This window comes from Sprattus sprattus, assembly GCF_963457725.1.
Source record: "Sprattus sprattus genome assembly, chromosome: 1".
Lineage (NCBI taxonomy): Eukaryota > Metazoa > Chordata > Actinopteri > Clupeiformes > Clupeidae > Sprattus > Sprattus sprattus.
In genome coordinates, this window is record NC_137920.1 from 60,861,526 (window position 1) to 60,874,018 (window position 12,493).

General features: G+C 40.7%; 1 protein-coding gene across 1 annotated transcript; it reads right to left on the reverse strand.

The window, feature by feature from the left end:
- Positions 1-1,218: 1,218 nt before the first annotated feature.
- On the reverse strand, positions 1,219-11,486 carry tmprss13b (transmembrane serine protease 13b; the record flags this gene model as incomplete). Its single annotated transcript, XM_080845463.1, has 13 exons — positions 1,219-1,336; positions 1,458-1,610; positions 2,273-2,415; positions 2,614-2,712; positions 3,129-3,301; positions 3,730-3,892; positions 4,220-4,263; positions 4,655-4,753; positions 5,374-5,500; positions 6,037-6,162; positions 6,933-7,040; positions 8,229-8,421; positions 11,391-11,486. The coding sequence occupies 13 exons, from the start codon at positions 11,484-11,486 to the stop codon at positions 1,322-1,324; spliced, it is 1,539 nt and encodes a 512-aa protein (XP_080701589.1). The 3' UTR covers positions 1,219-1,321.
- Between the last annotated feature and the right edge of the window lie 1,007 nt (positions 11,487-12,493).

A 12,493-nucleotide genomic window follows, 5' to 3' on the forward strand; every position in this document is an offset into this window, starting at 1 on the left:
AATTTGTACACCTAGGCATATGTATTATTCAAATGTGGGGTCAGGCCCAATTGTCTAATAAACACAAAGTAACATAGCCATCTGAACATTCAATTAAATCACATTCTGAATAAATTGGATAAAATAATAATAATTTGTAGACTAGATGGCTATTCGGGCGCCCCCTCAAAAAAAGATAAATACATAAAAATAAACATTATTATTAAAGTAAAAAATTTTAATTTCTCAGCATAACTGATATGTTAACAATAACCTCAAAGACATGTCACACAAATGTAAACGCTAACAACTAAAGCAAATAAAATGCCCATACCTTACAGGCTATACAGAGATTCTCTTCTTTATTGAGTTGAAATTGCAAATAACACATTTAGGTCATCCTTAGATTATTTGGTAACTGTGTATCTTTTTTTAAATATTAAATATAAGAAAGAAATGTTGACAACTTGAAGCTGTTTGATGATGAATTGATTGTTAAATAAGATATTTGGTACACATTTTGACGTTTCACCATGATGATAAATGGGAAGACTGTTTTTGCTGTGAACGATTGATACATCTTCGTGACTTAACAGTGACTTAACTGCTACTACAAAGGAATGTCCCTTAAAAATATCACTTAACGAAATGTTGAGGACCTTTGTTTAGGAGATACTAGTTATGCTACGTTGTAATTCATTCATATTGACAAAATCATGTGTATCACATCTGTTTTTGTTATAAAAAGCTTCAATACCTCTTTATTCCTCATTAAGTAAATCAGACATTTTCAGATGACATCTTGGCTTGAGAAATCCATTTAGGTCTGTGTTGACAGCATTGTTCTTTTTTTCACACATATCTTACCATGCAAACTAAAGGACCATAAAATAGTTGCATTTCCTGTAACCAGCTCAGTGACTTGTACATCACATGTACATAATCCACATATGTCGATCAAGTGAAACAGGTCAACAAGTCGACAGCTCTGATGCTTTCATGTACATGGCCTTCCTTCCTCTTCTCTACTCATGAAAACCAGAGCACAACCTTAAATGTCCTTTCATAACATCAAGGTTCAGTGGCACACTCGCATGCATCCAAAATTAATCTAACAACACTTCACCCAGCACGCAGCACGTGATGTACTGTACTTATGAATTCTGTAGCGAAAGTAATTCAAATCAATCATAGATTTACACAATATTTTATTAACAATAATTACAAAAGGTGCATAGTGTATTAAAATATTTAGAAATTATGGATAAAAGATGAATTCAAAAAAACACAAGGTTGGGTACATTCCCACAATGGTCTCCTCATGCTGGTAGTACTGCTGTCATCAAGGCCTCTCTAGCTGCATGGTCGTGAGGAGAGAACAGATAGAGTTATGGGATGTTAAGGGAGACTCTTAGAAAGGTTGACCTCCATTGATTTGGCATACGATAATATTTGTGTGAAACTGAGAGCTTTGTTACCTGTGTGTTGCTGTAGATCCAGCTTAAAAGGCTGCCAACGTTAGTGTAAACACCTGGCCTGTTCCTCTGTCCGCAACCCTCTCCCCAGCTGGTTATGCCAGTCAGATACCATCTGCTGTTGTCTTTACATACGAGTGGACCACCGCTGTCCCCCTGTAGAATAACATTTCAGTACTTAGACAAATCTTGTGTATCCTGTTATCACAAGTTATTGTGAAAAAAATAGTCAGCAGTTGTTCCACCATGTGGGAGTGATGTTATACGGTGCTGGAAAGTGGAAATCTGGAAAAGTGGATTTACGTGAAAATGGTTTATTGCTTACTGAAAAAAATTGTGTATTTTGTTAATAGAAGAGAACTGATGTAATAATGAATACAAATGATAAGCCATTGTCTGGGCAGAAAACAATAATGATAAAAGAACATTTTGCTTACCGATGATGTTGTATTACATTGGTGTTGAGCCTCAACAACATAGTCATTTTAGCCACATATCTATATTCGTATTTTCTTTTCTGTGAACCTACCTCAACAATGCATCAGAGCTCATATGCTCTCTCTCACCCTGTGTCACATACACACACACACACACACACACACACACACACACACACACACACACACACAAACACAATCTCATAGCCACACACACACACACAATCTCATAGCGCCACACACACACACACACACATAATAGCCACACAGACAATCTCATTGCCACATACACACATATACACATAATCTAATAACCACACACACATAATCTCATAGCCACACGCACGTACAGTTGTGAAGGAATTATCCCATTGGTCGTACCTGGCAGGAATCTCTTCCTCCCTGCAGGTCTCCTGCACACAGCATGTTTTTGGTGATGCGGTTTCCATAGACCGACCTGGAATTACAAGTCCTGGAGGAGATTATGTCCACAGACACCTCCATAAGTCCTCTGGAACCACTCGCTAAATGTCAGATACGCACGCACACACACACACACACACACACACACACACACACACACACACACAGACACACACAAACACACACACACACACACACACACACGGTGAGAAAGGAGACGACATACATACAATGCCCAACTGATATTAGACTCTCTCTTCTCCAACACTTTGCTTATTCTCTCTCAGAAATAGGCTCACCTCCACCCTGTGTTGTGGTCCCAAATCCTGTAGTCCAGCATGTTGTTCCAGGAGTAACAGTCTGGTCAAATGCTGGTAGACACACAGGCTTGATGGTGCCTATAATACATCGTAAAAATAACATTAGAGTCACTATAAGGGACAAAAAGTATATCTGTTGAAGCTCTTTCAGCTTCATAGTTTATTGATTATTTAGCCACCATTCATTTCTAGCTGAAAGATAAAATGCACTGCAATAAAAAAACAACAAAGGGCCCTTTTTTGAAATCTCAGTTTACTTCCTTCCTGGAGAGGACTATGTTATTACGAGGCTGTCCTGGAATTAAGCCATGGATTTACTCATTTTCCGTCACACAACTGATATGTGTGCTCATTTTGGTCAGAGCATTAGAAGAATGAAAACCACAAGTTGTTACTATGAATCTACACTCTAATTCTGTCCCACCCAAAACCAAATGTTAGTGGCTATGATGCTGTGTTAAATAGGAAAGTGTGTTAAACACACATGCACTGACTAGAGGAGGCCACAGGTCGACTGAGTTTCAGCAGGGCAATGTCGTTGTTGTTGGATTCGGCGTCGTAATCCTTATGTAGGACGATCTTCTCCACGCGGTAGGAAGTCTGAAGTTCCAGCTGAGACACCATGCCCATGTAAACACCCCAGTTTCTAGGTAACTGCCCCGCAGAACTGTGGAACAGATAAGACAAAGGGGCTGAAAAGAATATATGGTGTGACAGACAGCATAGGGCCTCAGTCAAAACTCAGTGGTACCCCAATGCGAATGAGTCTGTATTAGTCTGACAACAGAGGAATAATAGCTAAATAAAATGTATGCAAGATATTAAATGACTAGCATTCTTATTCTTATGCCAGATTATAGAAACGGTTCATTCAGTGGGCATTGTTTTATGAGTGAGTGAATTAACTTTATGTGCCGATTCTGTGTCATCCAGTTAGAAAAAGTTGACCATATTTTGCACATAGTAGTGATGTTATTGTAACAGCCATGGCTTGTTTTAGAGTTAATCTCACAAATAATTAATTCATTAATACAGAGATAAATAACTGTTGAAAGGACACAATATTTTCTTTATTTCACGTGAATGATGACAAACCTGGAGAAGCAGTGGGCCGCTGTAATCACAAAATCTGGGGAGATGAGAGACCCTCCACAGGTGTGGGAGCCTAGGAAGTGCAGGCTGGCTTGCCAGGGCCACTGACCCAACTCCGCTTCATCGCCACCTATGATCCTGGAAGAAGATTGCGGCCGCCCGCAGTCTAGGGTGGTATGAGAGGGAAGGGGAGAGGTGTGAAGGCATGTTGAAGGTAGAGAATGAGTGGAAGGTCCATTTGGAGTGAGGAAGATTCATTATTAGACGTCTACACAACTGCTGATGGAGCTCAAAACAAATGAAAAATACAGTCATGACTCTCAGGTTTATAAAGATACATTCTATTTTTTGATCAGTGACACAAAACACTTTTAAGGTGCTTATTCAGATCATAATGCATGTCGTGCAAGGTGTAGTAGATCCTCTATTCTTTATGACTGCAAGGGAAATGGTGAAGAAAATGTGTATAGATGAAAACATTTTGAAAACTCACCGCTACATTCCAGACTCACAGTCTGCCGGCCAGGGCAGGAGGGACTACAGCCAGAGAAACAGGGGATACACAGAGTTCGTGTTAGCTTCAGTGATTTTGGTACCTTTTTTGTGCTGGTAGATGTTGTGCAGGCAAATTGTCTCTTTAAACTAATGGTGTTGAACAACATGTCACACGAGATACAATCACTGTTGCACAGATTGTGAAGGTACTGTCTACTGCAGTGTAAGGTAAAGCTCCTTATAATCTTTATGAACTTACTTTGAAAAAAAAGTGTTCAGCATTAATGCAATATGTTTGAATGATGACAGATGTGAGCACTAAGGATTGTGCTGAATTTTCAGCAATCAGTTGGCTCCTAGGAATGTTAACAATATGATACTCATGTGTGCTCAGGTGCTGTATTCAGGTGTGTAAATATGGACTGGTGCTCACCTGACTGTGAGCCTGCCCTGTATGTTATCAGATGACTGGTCTGCTGCTGACAGAGTACTAGTATATGATGAATCACCCACATCTCGATAGGTGTGGCTTCTAAATGACAAACACACACACACACACACACACACACACACACACACACACACACATACACACACACACACACACACACACACACACACACACACACACACACACACACACACACACACACACACACACACACACACACAAACACACACACACACACACACACACCATATTCATAAGGCAAGGCAATGCAAGTTTATAGCGAAATTCATACACAAGCGTTTCACAAATGAGCAGATCAAAAAGGTGCACCATAACAGTTAAAATGCTCAGAAAAATGTAAATGTAAAATGTAAAGCATCAGGAATGAAATCTTGCAGGTATATTGAGTGAAACTGCACATAGCAAACTTGAACTGTGTGGGGGAGAGTCTGCCTCAGCTCATTTATCTAACTGATGCATTGTGTACATGAATGGTACGTGTGAAAGTGGGCATATGTTATGGTGTATATGTCTGTATTTACATGTTTTATTTACATTTGTCATATGTTAGTCTGTCTTTGTGTCAGCGATCTGTGTATGCCACCTCCATGTGTGTATGCGAGTGTCAGTGTGTGCATCAGTCCATGTTGATGTGGTGCGTGTGTGCGTGTGTATATCTGTGTGTGTCCACGTGTCCATACCCTCTAAAACCCAGCTGGGAGCAGGTGAGATCTGAAAGGCTTTGACTCCACCCCTGGAAGCAGACAGGAAGGAAGCGTCCCGTTCTGGAGGTCTTGACCTGCAGCTGGTTGTCTGACCCGAAGCGCACTGCAGAGGGCACCACACAGCCATAGCCAAACAAAACGCTTACTCCAACACAGGGACATCACCTCACAATTCAACTGAGTTAGCTCGTTGAAGAACTGGTTATAAATGTTATTGTGAATATTGAAAAACCTTGAAATATGTATTGTGTGTGTGCTTAATAGGGCTCCATGAGAGTAAACTAATGCAAAACTGTATGAAGAGCAATCTAAGGAAGAACAATCTGTGGAAGAGCAATCTAGGGAAGCGCAATCTAAGGTAGCGCAATCTAAGAAATGGCATTTAATCTATTTAAAGACAGAGCCATGTCTTATGCCATATTCTTCATCGTTATGCTTCTCATATTTAAGCCTACAAATAAGAGATGAAAATGTAAAGGTATAATGCACGAAAAAGGAAAATCTGTGTGTGCTCTCCACTCTCTCGCTCTCTCTATTTTTACATCTGTAAATGCAGCAAGGACTTCTAATATATGTATATATGAATCCATTCTAATACAGACATGAAAGGAATTGAATGTATAAATCCAGTTCACTGACCACAGACAGACTCATCGCTGCCGCGTGAGCAGTCGTTGTTGTCATCGCAGTACACGGGGGACGCGGGGCAGGTGTCTGGGGTCGATTCTCTGGGACGGTTCGCCAGCAAATCTGAGCCATACCGCACTGGGTGAGACAGGAGAGAGTGAGACAGGAGAGGGTGAGACAGGAGAGGGTTTCATGTGTCAGAACTTAGACTCGCACCACCTCATCTTCATCTAGTATGTGTAGGCTGATGACACACTGAGGAACTGTTTATAGACAACAGTGAAGGGGAACATTACTGTGTTATTGTCTGAGTTATTTTGTACAATAATGGCAAATTAAACCAAACTCCATCACTGACACTCACTGCTGCTTCTTTCATTGTGTTCAGCAGTGTTGCCCACCTATATTTACCACAAAAGGTTCCCAAATGTGACGTCAGCCTTTAGCATTAGCTTCTGTAATGGTTAGATTCTCTCTTGAAGCTCAGAGGATTGGTAGCCTAGTGATACCCACATGCTGATGTTAGACAAAGATAAAAAAGTACACAACACAAAGTAGACATGAATGTGCCCCTGACAATATTCCCACCAAGTCAAATTTGGAATGTAAGGTGTGAAACAGTGCTGATGAATATGAAATGAGTGTGTGTGTGTGTGTGTGTGTATATGTGTGTGTTTGTGTGTGTGTGTCGGTGTGTGTGTGTGTCGGTGTGTGTGTGTGTCGTGTGTGTGTGTGTGTGTGTGTTTTTGTGAGTGTGTATGTGTGTGTGTGTGTGTATGTGTGTGTGTGTGTATGTGTGTGTGTGTGTGTGTGTGTGTGTGTGTGTGTGTGTGTGTGTGTGTGTGTGTGTGTGTGTGTGTGTGTGTTTGTAAGTGTGGGTGTGGGTGCGTCTATTTTTTGCAACCTACTTCCCAGCCAGATGGCGACGGCCACCAGACCAAGGGCGATCGCGATGCCCCCTGAGCTGCCATAGGAACAAGCACGACTCCTCCTGTGTAACTTCCTGGGGGGCGGGTCTTAAGAAGATCAGGAATACTTCAAAAACAGGTTTTTAACTTGAAAGAGCATCAATCATTAAACAGCCCTCATTCTGTCCCTAGGCATAATAGAATGGTTTCTACTGTTTCAGCTTTCTCCATACCAAAAATGTCACAATTGGATACACAATGTAACATATGTATACTATAAACACATATTGACTTCAGTTTGTAGGCCATAGGAACAAAACAAGGCCTTTTCTTTCCTACGGCTGATAGCATTAAACACGTAATTATTGTGAGATTTGGAACACAATGTGTTCCTACAGCATTCATTCTGCCCAGTGAACCATGAATTTCCAACAGGTATGTAGATTTTGGCGACCAAAGTTCAGTTTACTCACCTACTCCTTCAGCAGATATTCTCAATAAATAACGTATTACTAACCTTTCCTCAATCTCTCTATTAGAAATGTTGCTATAGTTTTGCCTTACTGTGAGGACATTCACATTTCTCAGAGAAAATGAAGAAGTAAATGAGGTTGAGTGTGCCTTTAACATAAAGATACAGTGACTGTGCAGTCAAGTTATACAAGTGGCGCTTCTTGGTCTGATGACTTGGGGCTATAGCTCTGTCTATTTTAAGCTCAGCCCTGAGTATTTAATCCCTAAAAACCGAGGTGTTTATGCCAAAACAACAGACAGATTGTGTAACAGAGTGAAGACTTGAAATGCAGCATCCAAAGGAGTGAGTACAGTGTCAACAAAGTTGGAAGATGTGGGCACCCAGATTAAAAGACAAATCTACAAAAACAATCTAGGCTCCTTGTCTATTTCAAGAAGAAAACTCAAGATTCTCACTCATTGAGAGTGGGCATTACACAATGTATTGAATTAAGTTGATGCCAAAAAAAAATGTTTACTGTCGTGACTACATAGCAACCCAAGCTAGTTAGCCCTTACATCAATAATTAACAAACGTGAACTGACTGCCATGAATTGACTCTCTCGTCAATAGGTAGGAACACTAATGAGTAACACTTAAGTTGAGACAAACGTTTTGAACAATTAAAGACTTTAGTGTCAGTTAATTAATTTGTTCATCTCTCTAGCTCCTCATCCATCATTCCATCTATACATCTTTTCATTCATTCTGGTCAAGAGTCTACTCTCAGGTAACCAATGCAGACAGCCTCACTGAGCAGGTGACTAAAAGGGGTCCAGTACCTAAGCGAGTCACAACGACTGGGGTCACCACAGGTTGAGGGCCGTACTGCGGTAGGGTTGGGGGTGGATGCCAGACTGGGGCCCCATCCGTGGGGGAGTAAGGAGGGGGTCGCTCAGTTGACCCTGTGACAGAGTAGTAGGCAGGAGGAGCATGTGACTGAGAAAAGGGAGAGAGATTAATGAGCAGAGATAACTAATCAGCAACAAAGATACTTGATGTAAGAAAGGCTTAGAATCAGTTGAGATGTCTTGGTCCTGTTATATATGGTCTTGTTTTTTTTAGACAGTAAATAAAGTGACAAGAAATTAGCTTTCTGCAAAAGCAGATAACTGGGTTAAAGTGAATGATCCAAAAGGTAGATGAAATCAATACTAAACAAAGTATTGTGTGAGGTGGCTGAAGTTAATGTGTGAATACTCGTCAATGTCAATATTGTCAATATATCTTCACATGTCATTAGGGCTTAAGGGGTCAGTCACATGACTTTTTTTTTTTTTTTTTACACCTTTGATTATGTATCTTCACAGGCGTTTACTTCTATTACTATTTAACTAGGTTTCACTTCCTGCCCAAAGAGAACTGTGCAGTGGAAATGCTATGCGTCATGGAGATGTACAATGAAGTGTTCAGTTGGCCAGTGTTCTGTAAAGGAAGTATTACTGTATCTTGGGGCGGGCATTGGACTTCGCACACTCATATAAACACACTCATGTAAAGACTCATTCTTTGCATCTTCAGATATAGCAAAAAGTAGAAGTTTTATATCCAACCAAGACGTAAAGAAACCCATCTGTGTCTTTATCACTATCAAGATGAAGTACTGGTCGTCCCCTTAAAGGGACAAAAGTGTCTGCTAAATGACTTAATGTAATGTAAATGTAAAAGGCTGTTAAATAACTTGTAATGCTAGAACCACAACCAGTGGCGGTTCTAGACCATTTCTACTAGGGGGGCCAAGGAGGGGCCAGGGTTTAACCAGGGGGGCACATAAAAAACCTGCAACAAATTATATTTAAAGATTATAAACTTGAATGAATTAACTTAACATTATAACGATGAGTTCAGGTGCAAGAGAGGTAGGGTCATAAAAAATGAAAATGAAAAATACAGTAGGCTACAGGGTGCAAATACAGAGCATCAATTCAACTTTTGACACTGTGTGGGCGGGAACCAAAGCAGGGCGGGCTCTTCTCTGATTGGTCCTGATTTGACAGCAGGAGTCTCATATTCACGACAACTGTTTACCAAAACTCCGTTAAGTAGCTACATATGTCTTTGTATGGTGAAGACTGCCATTTAATGACGAACCGAAGTAACGGTACCCATTAAGTTTTGATTAAATACTAGTTGTGATTGTGGCATTTGACCCAGGATCACTTTATTCATTCCAGGAAAAAGAGTCAGTTCTCATGACAGGCGATGTTATCTGCCCCTCATATCATTAAATGTTATTATACGGCTCTTCAGAATGTTTTTGTAGAATGACCTCCGGACAATACATTATCCCTTACTTATTGTGTAGCTGCTAGCTAGCCTACTGCTGATCTAAGATTCCTGCGCTAGCAAGAAGCCTTTGCTTGTATTGCTAACGGTTGTAGGTTGGTTGCAGTGTTGAAAGCAGTGAAAACACCCTGATCATGGGATACATTCAATTACAACATTGAAGTCAACTTTGAAAACTCAGCAGCAAGAGCTAAGTACATCAGGGCTCAAATACACATACGCGTTTTTTTAAAAACGGGACGCGAGCAAATGCATTGATTCCAATGGTACGGCGCGTTTAGCGTACGAGCCCCTTCTCCACCACGCGTTGCGTCTTTGAAGCGTTTTTTAGGTGCGCTTAAAAGTTGAACTATTCTCAACTTTCCAGCGCAAGGCAGGGAAGTGCACCGCTTCTGTTTTGGCCGCAGCACTTTGCCAAGGCGTTACTGAAGCATTTCTGCCTGAAAAAAGACGCGTATGTGTATTTGAGCCCTCAGTAAGCATTCAAATGCTTCTTGCTAGTGCAGGAATCTAAAGCAAGCTAATAGCTAGATATGTTACCTACTGGCAGATAACAGCGACTATGTCACGAGAACTGACTCTTTTTTATCCTGGAATTAATAAAAGGATCGTGAAAGACTGTATGACCCACACGAATTCTTGTCGTCATGAAATCAAATTTGTTCAGTTCGTCTATGACAGTTTGAATACACATAAGATCTGGGAAAGTCAACAGGCATAGGATATTTCCATCTTTTGGTTCTTGAAAATAGCGCTGTGGTTATTTGTCCTTCTTCCCTGCTTTCATAAGTCAGAAAAATCAACAGCTCAGCCGGTAGACAGTTGTATATGATCACTATAGCAGCTCCTCTTAAGAACCAGCGATCCATTAATGAAAGAGAGCCAGCCAAACATTTCAATCGTAGCTCCTCTCTCCAACAAGCACCACACATGGCGAACAAACTACAGTGATCTGGTGCGCCGCTTTAATTTACCCATGTAGAACGTTGCGTCGCATTAGTTTCGCTTTTGGCGCTCGGGTGTAAAATCATCATAAATTCATATTTTTTTTTATTTGGTCAGCAAGGGGTGCCCGCAGGGGTGGCCAGGGACATGTCTACGGGGGCACGGGCCACCCTAGGCCTCCGTGTAGAACCGCCACTGACAACAAACACGATGGAAACTGAGCACACGAGTCCAAAGCTTATGTTTCCGCTTTGGTTTCCAGGCAGTCTAAGAAGTAAGGTGCGGTTATTAGGAATCGCTTGACATATGAAGGACACCATGATTCAGCATTTGGCTCTGTTGCTCTCTACTGCTGCAACTCTGCTGGTAGAATAGTTCCTCTTCTTTCCAAAAAGGCTTAAAATGCTCCCGTTTGCCTGTGTCTCATTAAACTAAGCATCTTTATTCCTCCTTTATTTAAATTTTCTTTTATGCTTTATATTTTGATCTCTATTATTTACCAGAGTCTTCTGCTATTATTTCCTTCTATGACCTGTTGCGGTGTGATATATTTGTTGTTAAGTGTTTACTGAAGGTTTTGGATTACCTTTGTGTACTGAATGTTCTGTACAAATGCACTTGCCTCACCTTCGGTGGAACAAAAGAGAGGTGCCTTTGTAGTGACACATTTACATGATCTCAGTGGAGCATGGAGGGAAGTTAAATAAACACACCTTCTCCCCTGGTCTTGTTCCACTCCATTCAGACTTTATCTGAACTAAATGCCCGCAGTTAATCCTTATGAACCCTTCTAGAAAACCTTTCCCCATGTTTGGCTGATAGCAACATTGGACAACCTAAAAACTCCTGAGGACATGATAATCTGGCTAACATTTTTAAGACAACTTGTCAAGTGCTCCTTCAGCCAAAGATTCACATTTACTGTACATTTTTAACTCATTAAACCTCATCACTACAATGATTTGACCAGAGAGCTACAACTACAACTTGGCTCCTGAATCAACTTGAATCCTTCATACAGCATGCTGACTTGAGGGATAACGTATTAATGTGTTAACCATAGTGCAGTGTGTTGCTATCAGCAGGTCAGATGGTGAGGCTGTGAAAGTAAAGCCAGTCTTTAGGGAGACACTTATGGAAGCCTGTTTTGTGCCTGTGTCACTCAGCTGATAAATATGATGCTACAAACACCACGGTCATGGGTTTGAGGCCCAGGGGATGCATTTCAGATGAAAATAATTAACATTTGGACATACATTCATTTAGGAAAAATGTGTCTGCTAAAAGTATATACATGCTATTGCTGAAAATGATCTTGTGCTAAAAATGATCTCGTACATTAACTGGTTCTCAGTGGAATGTTGAACATAAACCAAAATAACCCCCCCAAAATATACCCAAACAATCAGAGGGGCCCCAATAAACCTTTTTCCATTTCAACAGGGAACAAAAACCAAATTAAATGTAAATTATTTGAGCTCATGTTTGCATAAATAAACATGACAAGAAGTGTGGAAGTGTGGAAGTTATTCAGTCTACTGAGGTGACTGAATAACAATATAGTTCATTTATTTTGTTCCACAAAATCACAAAATCGTTCCATAACACTCTGGTTCCTCTGCCCTGAATTTCGGGTCGGTGCAACGTTTGTTTATCGTTTGTTTATCCAAATGTTTCAAAAAGATGACACTGTGACACACCTGCCTGTGACTACAAAGGTGGGTATGTTTGGAAACCATGCTGATATTCTATCCCCTCTTCCTCTTCCTCTCTCCGCGCCTTCTCTAGCCCTATAGTCTATGCCAGACTTTAAAAC